The sequence below is a fragment of the Malaclemys terrapin genome, chromosome 22, assembly GCF_027887155.1.
Source record: "Malaclemys terrapin pileata isolate rMalTer1 chromosome 22, rMalTer1.hap1, whole genome shotgun sequence".
NCBI classification, from domain to species: Eukaryota; Metazoa; Chordata; order Testudines; family Emydidae; genus Malaclemys; species Malaclemys terrapin.
In genome coordinates this window covers 16,362,631-16,379,617 of record NC_071526.1, presented here as the reverse complement: position 1 = coordinate 16,379,617, position 16,987 = coordinate 16,362,631, and the positions used below count along the sequence as shown (strand labels likewise).

The window sequence follows — 16,987 nt, the reverse complement described above, 5'->3', positions numbered from 1 at the left end:
GTGAGGGGCAGGGCCTGGGGCTGAGCAGAGCGGCTTGGGGGTCCCCAATTTTTTAATCAAAATGGAGGTCCTCGGGTTGCTGAAGTTTGAGAATCGCTGTACTAGGGGGTTTCCCAGACTACACTGCATTGTACCCCCAGGAGGGATGGAAGAGCTTGAGAAACCACTGCTCAAAATCACCAGTTCTCAGACTTTGGGCTCTGGTGTCCCACATCTCAGCTGTACAAGTACCTGGCATGTCACGCACGTGGTTGCGAGCAGTGTAGTCCTCATGGATTCTTGTTCTGCCACCAACCTGATTTTGGCCGCATGCCACCGCTGTCTGAGACCCACTCTCAGAACAGGAGGGAGACCTCTGAATCTGGTGTAGGCAGTGAACTCACCCCCAGGGCTGCACTTGGCCCACTCTGAGGACTCCACGGAGACCGGATGGATGTTCCTTGCAGGAAATGGAAATGACACCTCCCAAGAGATCGATCCCTGCAGCCTTCGCTGCTGCCCCTTCCTGTCCTGGGATTGTAAAGAAGAAATTCTGGTCCAGTAATTCCAAGGCTCAGATTCTGACATGATGATAATGGACCCCAGCACAGAGCTGCAGACATGCTGCAACAGCAGAGCAAAGTAGTGCCTGTATTTTAGGTGCCTACAACCCCCGTTACATCCTCCCCCCTGAACAGGAGCAATCATTTGCCTAGAGTTCCATTTCCTGAACAGGGGCTGTCTGTGTATCCATATGAGCAGGGGACATCATGCTGTACAGGGGGGTCAGGACACCTGGGTTCCATGTCCAGTTTTGCCACTGACCTGCTGTCATTTCACCTCTTCATGCCTATAACGATGCTGACCCGACCGTTATAAATCACCTTGTTGTGGCAGAAGCGGGATAGTAGCTCTCGACTTCTCCCTTGTGCGCCTCTTGCTGGGCAGAGCATTTCTGAGAGGGGCAGCAGCAGTTGGAACCCGGCCCCTGCTGAAGGCAGCTCATGCAAGGACCCTGACATTTCAAAGGGGGTGGTGATGTGGGAAGAACCCCACGCCAGCACAGCCCACCCTGGAGTGGGAGTCATCCCTGACCTGCTCACCCAAGTGCCAGCAGCAGAGAGGGCAAAGGGGTTTGCAGCTCCAGACTTTGCAGAGAGGGTGAAGGGGAAATGGGCTCCAGGCAGCTGGGCCCTGATGGAGTCTTTCACAGGACTTCAATGGGCGTTGGATTAGGTCTTTAGCTTGGGGTTTGAATTCTTGCTTTCCTGTGTCTGCTCCCCGAGCTAACCCCTGGTCTTGTCTTTAAAGCAGGTGCAAAGCTTTCCTTACCAAAAGTGAACGCTCTGCTCTGCAAGGCCTCCTAAAGAACAGCAAGTTACCCTTCCTAAGACCTCCTCCAGGGCTAATCTACTCCACAGGTAGCAGAGCACAAGATGGCGGCATTTCCAACCTGAGGGAGAGGACAGGAACCCATCGAGGGCCAAGGAAGCAACAGACCTACATGCACTTCTCCAGTCCCATCCGACCAGTTGTCAAGACCTCTCCCAGCAAGTCGAAGCCTAATGGGAACAACCTCCCAGCAGGAGCAGTGGCCCAGAGGAATATGCAGCCCTCAGCACTGAAACCCTTTCCTGGTGCTACAGCGCAGAGTTTGCTGGTGTGTGGGCTCACTTGCCTGCCGTTGGCCTGGGGGGATCTGCCTTTGCTGCCCCAGATCAGAAAATCCAGAGCAGAGATCCATGTCTATATACCCAGAGGGGAAGACAACGCAGACTGTGAATCGCTGGGTGAAGATACGGACAGTAGGCTGAGTTCATTGAGCTTGCAAGATGAGAAGTGAGTTAGTTCACTGGGAATTTAGTGTCTGGCCTTGAATGCACTAGCAATACTGTCTCAGGTGTGGTTCTGCTGTATTGCAGTTTGGCATCCCTAGCATGTAACCATGGATTCTGTTCCATTATAAATCTAATGATGACAGTTGGTGGGAGGGAGGGGAGAGGGGAACCATCTTGTGAGATCCTTGTCTCTAGGGAGTTTAGGACAGAGGGAAGGATTCCTGGGTTGTAGCCCTAGCCCCACTGCTGTGTGTCTTTGGGCAAGTTACTTAACCTCTCTGCGTCTGTCTCTATATAATGGGGATAACACTGACCTGCTGTGGGGTTTGATTCAGTAATACTTGTAAACTGCAATCAAAAGTTGCTGAAAGAAGTGTTAGGAAAAAATACCCTAGTATCCTCCAGTAACGGTCCAAAACGCCACATGTCAGCGTCTCTCCAGCGTTGATTGCTCCGTGCAGCACCCAATTGGCACATTTCTGCTCTCATGCTATTGAAGTCATTGGATTTACAGGGGTGTGGTAACTTATAAATTCCCAGTCTGGATCAGACCCATGGTCTACCTAGTCCAGTGTCCTGTCTGAGAGTGGCCAACACCACGTGCTTTAGAGGAAGGTGGAAGAACTGCCCCCTCCCCCAGACAGGTGTGGAATAATCTGCCCCTGTGACGGTCTCATCCTGATCGCTGATAGAGAGAGGCTTAAGCCCTGATTTTTAGAGCACAGGCCAAAGTCAATGCAAACTGGGCGCCCTCAGCTGCTTTGAAAAGCAGGCTCTGTGCCTCCCAAGAAGAGGTGGGGTCTGCACAGAGCATCTTTAAGATGTGCTGGAATGTAAAGCTGTTGGGGTAAATCATAACCTAGGAGGTTATCCCCTCTGTAATCTCCATATTTAAATGCCTCGGGGGTGAATTCAGGCCGAGCATAAGCCCACCAAGGCTAGGGCTGTTACAGCAGCAAGGTACTTGATCGTTATGGCACTTGAAACGGACATCTTATGTTCTTGGGTGAGGGGGAATTAAATGGTTCTTGCAGCATTTTAAAAATTAAAAGCAGGCCTCTGTTTTGCACACTAAGCAGACCCAGCAAGAGAGAATTTGGATCAAAGTTACCGGGAGTTTCCAGAACACATGAAAGGATTGGGGTGTAACCTCTTCTCTATTTAAACACAAGCAGATTCTTTTTCAGCTGAAGTAAAATGATTTCCTCGGGCTGGCTTCTCCTTTCGCTCTTCTGCCCTCTCCTGCTTTAACAAGAGTCCTGAGAGAACTGTTTAATGTTTCATGCAGTGATGTGCAAGGTATTAAGGACACAACATCCCATCCTGGAAGAAGGGAACGAGGTTGCCTGATGCAGGAATCTATTATTTAGAAAGGATTTTTAAAAAGGCTTTCACAGAAAACCCCACTTGAATTCTGTCCTTGTTCTCTGCCGCATTTCCAGTTGTTGATTAGTTTGCAATCCAGAATAGCTCAGGGTGCTGCAGACTACCCTGCTGGTGCCCTGTCTGACCAGCTCTCCACCCTCTGAAGGGTCGGGGAAGGAAAATACGACTGACAGAACTGGGCTGTGTTTGTTCCATACTCAACAGTGCCCTGTGCTAAACTCTTCAAAGGAAGGACTGATGAAAAAAACTCGGTGCAGAAACCTGACTCTGGTTTGACCCAAATAAATACCTGTAAAGGCCAGGTGCATGCCCTGAAGCTGCCCGCTTGTCTCCAGAAGCCAAGTGTAGTAAGATGAGGCCCTGAAACATAAACCCTTGTATCAGAGGCCTGAACTAAAGTAGTGGTCACGACTTTGCTAACATAAAGCAAAGTTAAGAGCCAGGGGCAGGCCCTGCTCACAGAGATTGCCAAGAAGAAGGCTGCTAATTGCATGTATACATGTGCCAGGGTGGCACCAGAACATCCCAGTACGAACACATTCCACAGAGATAATGAGGAACGGGCTGGCCCATCCTAAAGACAGGGTCAAAAGGATAATATGATGGATAGACTTGTTTGTTCAAACCAACATGTACCAGGAGAGAGGCAGCACTCGAAAACAGGGGTAGGCAACCTATGGCACGTGTGCTGATTTTCAGTGGCACTCACACTGCCTGGGTCCTGGCCACTGGTCCGGGGGGGGGGGCTCTGCATTTTAATTTAGTTTTAAATGAAGCTTCTTCAACATTTTAAAAACCTTATTTACTTTACATACAACAATCGTTTAGTTATAGATTATAGACTTATAGAAAGAGACCTTTCTATAAGGGATAGGGGGGAGGGCTAGCTCAGTGGTTTGAGCATTGGCCCGCTAAACCCAGGGCTGTGAGTTCAATCCTTGAGGGGGCCACTTAGGGATCTGGGGCAAAAATCAGTACTTGGTCCTGCTAGTGAAGGCAGGGGGCTGGACTGGATGACCTTTCAAGGTCCCTTCCAGTTCTAGGAGATGGGATATCTCCCTTCTAAAAACATTAAACTGTCTGACTGGCAGGCGAACCCTGAAATCAGAGGGATTAAATGAAGACTGGGCACTTCTGAAAGGTGGCCAACCCCTGCTCTAAAACGTAGAGGGGTTGAACCTCAGTGTCACCCTGGCCAAGTGGCTTAAGCGCTCGGTGTGGCCGGCGGGGACCCCCCAGCCCCGCGGGGGTCGCAGGGCGGAGCCTGGCTGCAGGAGACACCCACGGGCTGGCGGGGGAAGCCCGGGAGGTGCCAGGCGGGACCCGCCGCCTCTGACGCGCTTGGCCCCGGCTGCGCCCAGGGGTGGGGCGGGACTGGCCGGGGAGCCGCCGCCGGAGCCGTCGCCCCAGCCCGGGCTGTGTCTGCCCGCGGCCATGGCGCTCGTCTTCCCCGCCATCCGGGTGCTGCTCGGCCTCTTCTTCCTGCTCACCGGGGCGGTGAAGCTGACGGACCAGATCTCGGCCGAGCTCTACCAGCAGCTGGTGAGTGCGGGGGGCGCTGGCCCCGGCCCCGGCCCCGGGGTTTGCAGCGGGCTCGGGCCGGGGAACCGCGGCTCCTGCAAAACCCGCCGCGGCGGAGCGTGGTCCGGGCTCGGCTCCGGGTTCGACCCGGGGGCGGGGTGTTTGGGCGCCTGCAAGCGGCAGGTCGGGGCCGGGCTGCGGCCGCGCTGGGTCGGGTTCGTTTTCCGCCCTGGGCGGGACGCGGGCTTGGCAAGCGGGGCTCGCCGCCCTGCAGCCTCCGAGCGGTCCCGTGGGGCTGGGCGGGGGCGGCTGGCGAGCCCCGACCCCATGACCGCTCCCTGTCTCTGGCTGGGACTCTGGGCAGCTGGCCTGGCAAGCCCCCCCCCTTCCTCCCCAAGGGGGGCTCTGGGGGTGTTTCCATCTCCCCCTTTCCCATTGCCACCGGGCGTTTAACTCCCCCAGCACGCCCGGGGTGTGGGGCGGTTCCCCCCGAGTTGTAAAGAACAGGAGGCGACTGACCCCTGCAAATGAAAGTGCATCGCAGATGCAGGCCAAGGCACTTCCCAGTGTTGTGACTGGTGCTTTGGGTTCTCGGAGAGCGCCAGGCATGGGGCAGCACCCCATTGTGCAGGGGCGGGAGTCGGATCAGGGCCACAGAGGGAAATATTTACCCCCCAGCGGTAAACCCAGCCAACTTACAAACATGTATGGCGAGCTCAAAACCTCAGCTTAACATTGTGCTCTGCCTGAAGGCTTGTTACCTTCCTTAGTTATACATTAAACCCTAGGATGGCAGAACTGGCAGGGACTGGAGAAATTATCTTTGCTTTCCCGCCACTTTGTTTCTTTGTATGGCTAACAGCATTTTGCCTGTAGTCACTTGCCCCGTTCCCTTGTCTAGTCAGTAAGTTCTCCCTGTTGGTTGTGTGGCTTTTCACAGCAGCAGGGGAAAGCAACTCCCCCCAGCCCCCAAACAAAACCCAATGGTATTTACAAACCCAGAACTGGTGGGGGACTCTGGCCAGAGGTGCCATCTGAAAGGGCTGTAACTGGCTTGAGGTGGGGGGGTCCAGTGGCTAGAACACTGGGCTGGGGGGCCGGCGAACTGGGTTCAATTTCTCACCTCTGTCACTGGGGTCAGATTTTCCAAAACAGCTCAGCAACAACAGGGAGAGTTGGGGCGGGCGCACAGATTTTCAGAGGAGCTCTGATCATGGGCTACATGTTGGATGCGGCACAATCTGGAAAATCTAGCACCGTCCATGGCTGCAGGGCAACTGCATTCAGCCCACCCAGTAGGCGCAGGGATCGGTTATAAACCACAGTTTGGAAAGTGCCGGGGCTACGATACACTGATTCTGTGTTACTTTCCATTTAAACGCGGTTGAGCCCCAACCCGTGTGGTTATCGGGAGAGTCTCTAAACCACAGGATTTGGGGACTTCAACAGCAGAGTCAAGGGAAAGGGTAGGGACGGCTTTGTGGCCTGCATCATGCGGGAGGTCAGACCAGATGATCATAATGGTCCCTTCTGACCTTAAAGTCTATGAGTCTATGAGTAAGCGCTCTCCGGACTCAGGCACGGACTGTCCAGCGATCAGCAGGTTGGGTGCTGAGCTTAGAAAATCTGACCCCGGATGTGGGTGCTGAGCACTTGAAAATGGGGGTCCTGATTCTGTTCTCAGGTCCACCGATGTCCATGAAAACTAACTCCATGGAGTGACACTGGTTTTACACCTGTGCAGGTGAATGCAGGATCTGCCTCCCAGCCCTTACTATCTGTTGCTAGTAGTGTGGGATTGTTATGGCAATTTTTCAGGAACTGCCAACGTTGCTCTCTAACGCCCTGCCAAGAGGCTTTGCAGAAACTAACTGACAAGATAAGAAGATAAATAATCTGCCAGTGAACTTTCCCTGATATAACACACAAATAAATGAACTTTGATTTAAGCTGAGGCCAACAGGGAATAAAGGAGCAAAGAGCAGAGGTTTCCAGTTCTCTGTGGCTAAGGAGCAATATTGCTAGCTGGCAAAAACTATCATGAGAGGAGAGTTTTAGCACTGGAATGTCACCTAGAGCTGCAGGGAAATAAACTGTCCATATCAGTGCAGCAAGGCATTCTCTGCCCCCTTGAAAAATTCCACCTGTAACCTCACCTGAAGCCTGGATGATGATGATCTATTAGGGTCGCAGCACTTATACAGTCTGGATGCACTGGCGTTGTATGCTTCTGGCATAGTAACACTTAGTCCTTCTATAGCCCCTTCCATCCAAAGAGCACGTGGCTGCCCACAATGGGAAGTATCATTAGCCCCATTCTATAGAAAGGGGAAGTAATTTGCCCAAGGTGACCCACAGATTTTGTGTCAGAGCTAGGGAGAGAACCCAGGAGTCCTGGCTGCCTAAGCCACCCACTCAATGCACTGTAAGAACCGTATAATTAACATTCCCTAAGGAGGTTGTAGGAAGGATTCTTAACTATGCCCCCCCCTTATCCTCCCAGAAAGACCCTCAAGCCAGTCCAAAAGCAGTCTGGGAGATGCAGGTTGGAGCCATGGAGTTCCAAGTGCAGGAATGCTAGGCTGTGACCCTCTTCTTCAGGCACAGAGGGGGCACCCCAGGGTTGAATTTGCTGTTGGATTGAAAGGTCCGGCTGCTTGTTTCACAGCCTGGCTGGGCACTGAGCACTTCAGAGAGCCTGGCTGGAGGTGTTGGGAAAAGAGGTTGGGCTGGCAGCCCGGGAAAGTGAGATCCTACGGGATGGGAAGGTGCCGGCCAGAGGGTGGGCGGAAGCGGGGATTTCAGGCGGGGTGAGAATTTGCTACACTGCAGGGCAGGTGGTTGTTGCTTAATCAATAAATAATACGTCCCTTCTAGGCCTAGGGCCTGATTTCTGGCAGTGCTGCGCCCCTGCTGCCCCATTGACTGCCCTTGGGGGCACCTAGCGCTACTGCAGACAGGCCCTTTACTTGGGAGCCCCCCAGCTGCCTTTCTAGACCTCAAAGCAAGGGGCGCCCTGCTCCTTTCCTAGCCCCCCGTGGGCTCCAGGCTGCCCATCTCCTCTCTCCCGTGCACCGTGACTGAGCCCCTGCCGTGCCGTGAGCCCAAACGCCCCGTTCCCGGGAAGGGAACCGCCGCGGCCCCTTACCCGCTGAAGCTCCCTTCCCCGTTCCAGAAGTCCCAGTTTGTGCAGTTCGCCGACGTCTTCCCTCTGAAGGAGTTTGGCTACAAGCCGGAGCCGGGGCAGTACCTGCAGGTGGTTGGCTGGATCGAGGTGGTGGCCGGAGCACTGCTGGCCTTTGGGCCCCAGCTCCTGCAGGAGATCAGCAACTTCGTGCTCACCATCGTCATGATCGGTAGGTGTCGGCCGCCGGGCTCCTGGGTCGAGCTGGCCAGTGGGACTTGTTACTGAGAGTTCCCCGGCCCTGCTACCCCCTCTCCTCCCCGCCCACCAGGGAGTCCCGGCTTTCGCTTCAGGAACTCCAAAATTGATCTTTTCTCCTTGGTGGTGATGCCACCCCGTCCTCCAGAGCTCCCAGTCCCCAGCTCTAGACAGTAGCTCCCAGAGGTGTGAATTGCCCACATCCATCTCATGGGGTCTGTTGACTCTGAAGTGTAATGACAACGGTTCAAAGCCAGGGGGCCACCTTTTGGAGCCGGGTGCTTTGGGCTGATGGTGAGGCGGTGGTTCTGACCTTTCATTGGTCCATCTCCTGACTCTTCCCCAGCATGTTTTCTTCTGTCTCCCCAGGTGCCATTTACACCCTGCTGGTGCTGAAGGAGCCCTTGGCCATGTGTGCTCCGGCTACAATCTGCCTGGGCCTCCTGCTGCTGCTCAACATACGAGGAAGAGGGGGCAGGGCCAAGTCCAAGTTTGAGTGACTGGAATGAAATGGGGGGCCGGGGCGCTGGATTGGCAGGAAATGGTGTCCTCCCCCCAACAAAGTGTTGCAATGACATGGCTTCCTGCCAATGAACTCGCCGCTTATGCGCAGTACAAACTCAAAAATCCTGGGGCGGGACCAGCAGAACTGGGGCCCAGTGCTGACTAATTCGGGGACCTGGGGGACCTGCTGCGGTTGCGTGGGGAGCAGCTTCCTGGCTGGAAGCTTTGCACAGAGGCTGGGAAGTTTCTCTTTCTGCCCTGGCTTTGAAGGCGGCCCGTCCTGACCTGCCAGGTGGGGCAGGGTAATTGGAACTGGGTCGTGGTGCATTGTGCTGGGACCTCATGGGGGGGGGGGAAGCTCTGGAGTGTGCCCCAAATGGGTAACAGCTGTGTGAGTTCCCACAATGGGTCACCCTCCAGCGTGACCTGGAGTGAGTCGGGGGGGGGGGGGGGGGAAGGGAAGGGGTCAAGCTCCCATGGCCTAGCAAGCCCTTCACCTCTCTGCCAGCTAGTGCTGGGGGGGAGAGTCCCCCTAGGAACTGAGCTGAGACCCAGAAAACTCATCTCAGGTTCAGACAGCTCCTGGCTGGATTTGAACCACTGACATCCCATCAGTGATCCCCATCCAGGCCCTGTGGGGTGCTCTTGGTGGGAATCTCTGCGGCTCCCATTCCTTGGGAGCCGCAGACAGCTTGGGTTTTCAGTGGGAGCAGCTGAGGTGAACACAACCTTTGGCTCCTGGGGGGCCCACCCTTCTCCGCTGGCCAGGGAGAGTGGTGTGTAAGGACTCCGTGCAGCGGGAATGAAGGAGGAACCTTCTCACCCTGCAACGTCCTTGCTGCTCAGAGCCAACGGAGATGCAGCTTGGTCCTCCGAGGTGGTGCCGGAAGGCTGCGGATCTTGCATTGGGTTCTCTGGGGTGGATGTCGTGAGGTCTCTCCACTCCGACACCTCCTCCATTCAGGTCAGCCCCAAACCTGCACTGAGGTGCCACCATTGCCAACGAGACGTCTTGCCCCCTCCGTTCTCCAGGCCTTCTGGGCCAAACCCCACTGGGCCGCTCCCTGAACTTGGACATTTGCTCTGCAGTCTCAGTTCTCCCCACCCGCTCTTCTCGCCCCAGGAGCCAGCCCGGCTTCTCTCGCGCTGATTCCTTCAGGCTGCAGGGCTCCAGGGCTGATTCCCAGCAGCTGCCCGCGTTGCTTTTCCCTTCTCCCCGCTGCCCACCCCAGCTTCTCCAAGGAGAGCCCAAGTCTGCTCGGTCCTAGGACCAGCCAACCTGGCAGACACAGGGCAGGGGGAGCCGCCTGGCACTGCACTGGATGTGCCACCAGCCTGGGATGCTCTGCCGGGGGTCAGGGGCTGCCCACTTTGCTCTATCGCTAAGAATCGTATCATGGTGCCAGTGCCCCATGGAGCTGTCTGGCCAGGCCTCAGGGCGGGGGGAGATGGTGCTGACTGCTCTGGACGGGGGCCACATAGCGCTGACTTTTAAATAAAACCTCTATTTCCAACTGGCTGCCTCTTGTTCTGTCCCCGGTCTGGGCCTCAGCGGCTGCTGCAAACGGGTGAGTCGCTGCCATGGACTGTGCTATCCTCAACGCTGAGGAATGGGAATGGGGTGTGGGGGGTGCTAGCCCCATCCTCAGCCCTTGGTGGGCAAGGCATGCGGTGGAGTAAACAGGCCTCTGGGGAGACTCCCTGACCATGCTGTGGATGGGCGATGCGTGCCTGCAGATCCAGTTGGGGTCAGGGGATGGTGCAGGTGGGTGGGGCTGGGGGGGGGAGGGGAGCAGCTGGGTGGAGCTTGCCCATGGAGGGGCCATCCAATAGCTGTGACACTCCCCCCTTCCCCTAGAAGGGGGGCTGGGCTCTGAGTCACACCTGGCGGGAAGCAGCCATGAGCCCCAGCGGTCAGAGCTGGGGAAAGCCCCAGTGTGTAGCCGTGGCCAGAGTGGTGGTGAAGGTTCATGAAGGGGTCTGTTCTACAGAACTGTTTAAGAAAAGACGTATGAAGGAGACAGACGGACGGACTGAATTAACATAAACAGAGGGGGTCTGCGGCTTGCCCCCGCGGACTGGGTAAGATTATGACTGGTAACCAGGCGGAGTAAGGGATGGGAAATTAATGGACCAAAATTGGTGCGTTGGAAATTAGGCCTAATTGGTAGGCAAAAAACGAGAGGTGGGACCATTCTCCCCATCACCCCTTTTGGGGCCCCTCAAAAGAGGCTTGGGGAGAAAGGAAGGGACTTCTTCCACCACCGCGGCTGGGGCAAGGTTTTTACTGCCACGCTCAGACCTTGATACTCCAGTGACGATGCTTGACCAACTTTGCTGCACCAGTGAGGACCCCAGCTTGCCACATGTGACATCCTGCTCTGTCTGCCCCCAGCCCCCTCTGCTTTCCATCCCCCGTGATCATCCTGCTCTCCTCTCTTGGCTTTTCACCTGATCCTGGGAGCGGCTGCACCGCAGGCAAGATGAGATGCCCCAGCCAGCTCTAAGGAAGCACAATGAAGCAGAGGGACCTGCCGTGACAAACCAGATGATGTCCCCAATTGGGGAAGCAAGCCAGGGCCCAGAACAACAGCTGTCACGGCCGGCCTGCCAGTCCAGACCATCCATTTGTAACTGATCAACCACCCTGTATCCTGCCAACGTCAAAATCTGTATTTCCCCCAACTGCTATCCTATTTCTTCTCTTCCTTTAGTGTCTGTGTTTTGTCAAACGCGAGGAACTGATGTTACTGACTCAAAATTGACCAGAACTACCGATTTCTTCCCCAGCTGGGAGGGCAGTTTGGCAGAATGAGACTCTCACCCACATCACCCTCTCTAGAAAGAGACTTTGAACAGGTTTCATTATTTGTGTTGCATAATCTCTCAAGTCCACTTTCAGTGTTTGCCTTGTTTTGATTCTTTTCCTTTCCTGGGCTTCAGTCCGTAAATTTCTAGCCTTTGGCATGGATTTCCTGTGGTGTTTGCTGTGTCCGGAGCGGCCAAGGTCTCCAGCTTACCCCCACCCCATTTAGCGCTGTTTACTGTTGGACAGTGACGGGGTCGTGTTCATGCTTTGGGCCTGCAGCGTCCATCCAGATGAATACGACGACGTGGGCTGTGCCACAAGGCCCCTGCAGCCTAGTTCAGTCACATGCAAGCGGGCAGCCCAGCCTAGCTTGTCCTGCCCTGCTGCTGCGGGCTGGGGTCTGTAATGGACACACTGAACAGTGGGTTACATTTCCCTTTCCTCTGGGCATGCTCCGTGCAGCTGTGACTGTGTTGGCATCAGCCTGAGGCTGCAGCACTGTGGCGGGAGGCAAGCGCCCAGGTATCAGAGCGACATTGGCAGTGCTGCGGGTCTGTGGGCAGCGGATCCTAGTAGGTCACTAGTGGTCAGCTCTGGGCTTAGGGGCCTCTCCCTTGCCCCTGTAACTGCATTGGCTGATGCACCCAGGGAGGGGAGGATCCAACCATGGGGTGGGGTCACATAGCAACTGTGGTAGGTGCCCTGGGTCCAGGGACGATGCAGGTCTCCTGGTGCCTTGAGGATGAGGTCTCCCGTAGCCCCTGCTGCGGGCTCTCACAGGGCAGAAGGGGGCTTCTAGTCCCTAAGTTGCTTGAGAAGATGCAGCTGCAGCAGGGACTGGTTTGGGGACAACCGCTTCCTGCACGAGCTCGGTCTGGCATGCGAGGGCATGTCTGTGAGCTGCTGGCGTCCCCAGAGCAGGTGGCGCGGCCCCCGCTGCGCTCGCAGGATCACAGGGCAGGTGCTGGCAATTTGGGGAGGGGGACAAACCCCTGCCTCTCTCCCTCCTCTGCACCCCCACCTGGCAGCACTTAGCTTCCCCCGCCCTGACAGCCCCCAGAGCCTGGCTGCAAGGGATTCTGGCTGCAACAGGTGCGGTCGTGACTCAGGGTCCAGGGGGGTGGGGAAAGGGGGAGGACTGTTCATGCTGCAGCTGCTGGGCTGGGGTGGCTCTCTGGGAGCCCTGGCCCCTGGGGGCTGCCTGAGGCTCAGAGCTTCCTGCTGGCTCCCCACCCCTGCCCCTCTCCCCTCCATCACTTGTAACATTCCCAGCATTTTTCCCCAGCCTCTGGGGCTCCTGCTCTTACAGGAGCAGAATGCACTTTCCTTCCTCTGCTGGTGAGTCTGGTGTTTGCCACGCGTCCAGCAGGATGGCACCAGGGGTGGATACCCTCCGTGTGGGGCAGAGATGGGCCAGGCTTCCCCGCTTGGGGGCTGAGAGCAAGGTTTGCTCTCTCTGGTGACCCCTTGCTGGTGGACCCAGAGGCCAAGGGCTGTGTAGCCCCGAGGACCGAGCTCCCTGCTTGGCCCTACCGGGGCAGGGGAGTGGCATGTTGGCAGGTGGGTCTGTGCTTATCTGTCTTGGGGGCCAGGGGCAGGGCCTGCTCTAGCAGGGCCCCACAGCTTCCTGGACCCAGGCAAGAGCCTTCCCATCAGCCACCACAGCGCAGACGAGACCCCCAGGGAGCAGAAGATCTGAGAGAAATCAGCCTGTGGGCGGATGGCAGGGGAGGCACAGCCACCGCGGGGGCGGGAACTAGGCGGCAATCTGGGGCCTCTGAGATATGTGCCGGACCAACTGTCACAGGGCCGGGGTGTGTGTGTGTGTGAGAGAGAGAGAGCCCTGTCAGACTGAGAATATAGGCCCTGATTCTCCATTGCCCTGCATGGGTGTGGAAAGCAACTCCAAATAGTGGCACTCGCTTTGCACTAGTGCAGAGTTTCTTAAACTTCATTGCACCGTGACCTACTTCTGACAACAACTACTACTACACGGCCCCAGGAAGGGGGGGAAAGCCCCACCTCCCTGTGGGGTGCCAGAGCTCGAGGGCTTCAGCCCTGGGCAGTGGGGCTCAGACTTTGGCTTCAGCCCCGAGCTGCAGCAAGTCTAACACCCACCCTGGTGACTCCATTAAAATGGGGTCCCGACCCACTTTGGGGTCTCAACCCACAGTTTGAGAACTGCTGCACTAGTGGAAACAGCTACACCAGGATCAGGGCCATGGAGAATCAAGCCCAGAGGATTGGCCAGGCAAGCTCAAACAGGATGTGTCTAGCTAACATCCAAGACCTCAAGAGGAGGAGGAAATCCTTGTGGTGTCCCTGATTCCCTGAAGGGGATGGATTCCTTCCTGACCCCTACAGCTTACACCGTGGAGCCTGGGAGTTGATTATCACCATCATCCTACATTGCAGAGATACAAATATGGGCTGAATCCTATCCACCTACTGAGCACCTGAAATGCCTGCTGGAGTCAGTGGGATTGAGAGTGCTCAGAATCTGATCTTTGGTTGGTGATCCACCTCAGCATTTGCCTCAAAGAACTCCTGCAGCAGGGAGTTCCACAGGTCGATTGTGTGCTGCATGAGAAAGCACTAGGTTCATTTTGAAAATAAAAGAAGAGCCATCTATGCGTCACCCTGATGCTAATATGTCTGAATTGCCAGCACCACATCATAGCTCAGTGACGCAAACTGCTTCTTGGTCTGATTTTCGCTGATGATCAAAAGGAATTATTTACCCCCTTCCCAAGCCTGAGATGAGTATCTGTAACTGGGGCCAGAAGGAGACCATGCGAAACAGTCTTGGGGCATACGTGCTGGAAATAAGGGTGCGGAGGGGGCTGCCGCACCCCCTGGCTTGAAGTGGTTTCCATTATATACAGTTTGGTTCAATATCTCAGCACCCCCACTACACACATTGTTCCAGCCCCCCTGCACAGGGGCTCAGAGCGGCGCCTCTGACCCTCTTCCTCTTTGTTTCTGAGAACAGAGAAATAACTTTTGGGAAAGTTGTGGGCAGGACAACCTCTGAGAACCAGGTCGCCTCGTTCATTGCATCCGCCCCCGCCCAGTCAGAAGGGAGCCGGGCAGGCTCTGAGACCGGGGAACACATGAGGGAACACACTCGACAGCCCTGTGAGGCATTTATTCTGGAATCCCCTGGGCGATTGCAGCCAGGCATCTGAACCCAAGAGAGTGGCACCGGTCCCCAGCTCTGGACATTTTGCTGCTGCAGGGAGGGCTTTTCTTGGTGTGTTTCTACTAGCATTGATTACTCAGTTGCCGAGTGGATGGGAAGGAAGCTCCTTGGTGCACATAGTCTCCCTGTCTCAGCAAAGAGACCCCGAGTGTCTGGTGCTCATCACAGAGGGGGCAGGAGTCCCCCATTGGCAGAGGTTTGATTCTCCCAGCTCACAGGCAGGGTGGCAGGGATGCTGGGAGATCGGTCCGTTGGAGGAAATGGAAGTCCTATTTAACTGGTTCTGGCCAGTACAACACAGTGTGTGTTACGCTATCACTTCTCCTTATGTCTAAAGAAACCCCTTCAAAACATGGCCCATGCAGTGCTGTGCGCCTGAGTCTGCAGACAGACTGAAACTCCAAGAGGGATGTGAGCATCGATCACCATGGCGTGTTGACTCTGAAACCTAATGACAAATGTAAACAAACACCAGCACATTTCATTGCAGATCCTTTTAATCAAGAAGTCAGTGACTCACTGTTTGTGGGTGGAGCTTGGTGGTGTGGGCAGAGCCTGAATAGAGGATGACTACTTTTCCCTCTACAGCCTGACCTCTGCTGGGTTGGAGGGCCCGGGGATCAGTAAATTATTTACTCTCTGCTTCCCACTCACAAACGCAGAGCAGCAGGCCCGGTATTGGGTCTACGATCATACATTGGCACAGTGCCCCTCTGTGTGGTTTCTGGGCGCACACACCCATCGCTGGGAAGGGGCCCACAGGTTCCAAAAAGAAACCATCTAAGAATGTATCCCTTCCCTTCCAGCCAAGGTTTTCCAAGCACGTTATAAGCAGTAACTAACTAACCTGCACAAACCTTGTTGCTCAGATGGGAGGAAACTGAAGCACTGAGAGGGGGAAGTCACGTACCCTAGGTCATGCTGCGAGTTTCAGAACAAAACCCAGGTCTCCTGAAGCCCCGGTGCTGGAGCCTTTGACGGAGCACAGACCAATCTAGTGCTGCGCACCTGTCTGGCAGGGCCTCCCAGGAGCGCGTGTTAATTCTGAACGTCACTTTGAAATGAACAAGGAACAAAACCTGAAAGGAACAGAAACTCCAGCGTTGCTCTCCCCTCGCCACTCGTTCAGCACCGTTGGTGAGTTGTGGAAACTTGACCACATGGAGTTGTCATGCTCCCGATCCATCCCTCGGGCTGCACTGCACCAAATGCATGCTAGTTCCTGCCCCGCGGGCTCTCCCACTGCAGGTATCTGCAGGATCCCGGGTCTCAGGGATTCCTGCTAATGTTTGGCTCAGAGCCCAGGGGGTTCAAACCCCTCAGGCCATGATCCTTGCTCCCCCCATTCCCATGGGATATGCATAATTCAGCTAATGTGATCGTTAGAGGTGTAAACGGGTGTAGTGAGTAGGAACATAAGAACGACCATACTGGGTCAGACCAAACGTCCATCTTGCCCAGTATCCTGTCTTCCGACAGTGGCCAATGCCAGGTGCCCCAGAGGGAATGAACAGAACAGGTAACCATCAAGTGATCCATCCCCTGTCGCCCATTACCTGCTTCTGGCAAACAGAGGCTAGGGACACCATCCCTGTCCATCCTGGCTAATAGCCATTGATGGCCCTATCCTCCATGAACTTAGAGTCTAGTTCTTTTTTTGAACCCTGTTACAGTCTTGGCCTTCACAACAGGAGCAGGCTGGGGATTTTACTTCGGTATACGGCATTGGTGAGACCAATAGTGCATTCAGTTCTGGGCTCCACATTTTAAAAAGGATATTGAAAAATTGGCAAAGGGGCAAAGAAGAGACACAAAAGTTATTTGAGGGCCGTAGAAAATCTCCTGCAATGAGAGATTTAAAGAGCTCCCTCTGGTTAGTTTATCGCAAGGTGACTTGATTACTGTGCACAAATAACTTCCCAGGGAGAAAATACCAGCTCTGAGAGGGCTTTCTAAGAACTGGTGGCTGGTAGCTGGAGCCAGACGTGTGGGAACAGAAAGGAGGTGCATGTTTTTAGCTATGAGGGTAAGTAGCTGTTGGAAAGTGCTACCAAAGGAAGTGTTGACCTCTGCATCTCTTGATGGTCCAGCCTGGCTGCCCTTCGGGAAGAGGCTTTAACCCAACACAAGTTCCTGGACTCAGGACAGGGGTAACTGGGTGAGGGGCTGTGGTCTGTGCTATGCAAGGGGGTCAGACAAGCTGATCTGAAGGTCTCTCTTGGCCTTTGCATGTAGGAATCCCCATGGGAGTCACTCATTTCATAGAATCCTAGCATAGGAGGGTTGGAAGGGACCTTGGGAGGTCATCTAGTCCAACTCCCTGCTCAAAGCAGGCCCAATCCCCAGACAGATTTTTGCCCCAGATC

The 16,987-nt window shown here is 55.2% G+C and overlaps 1 protein-coding gene across 1 annotated transcript; it reads left to right on the top strand.

Annotated features, from left to right (window-relative positions):
• Nucleotides 1–4,533: 4,533 nt before the first annotated feature.
• TMEM35B (transmembrane protein 35B) lies at nt 4,534–10,124 on the top strand. Its single transcript, XM_054011840.1, has 3 exons — nt 4,534–4,745; nt 7,900–8,080; nt 8,476–10,124. Exons 1-3 carry the CDS (start codon nt 4,638–4,640, stop codon nt 8,604–8,606), a joined length of 420 nt encoding a protein of 139 aa, XP_053867815.1. The 5' UTR covers nt 4,534–4,637; the 3' UTR covers nt 8,607–10,124.
• The last annotated feature ends 6,863 nt before the right edge of the window (nt 10,125–16,987 follow it).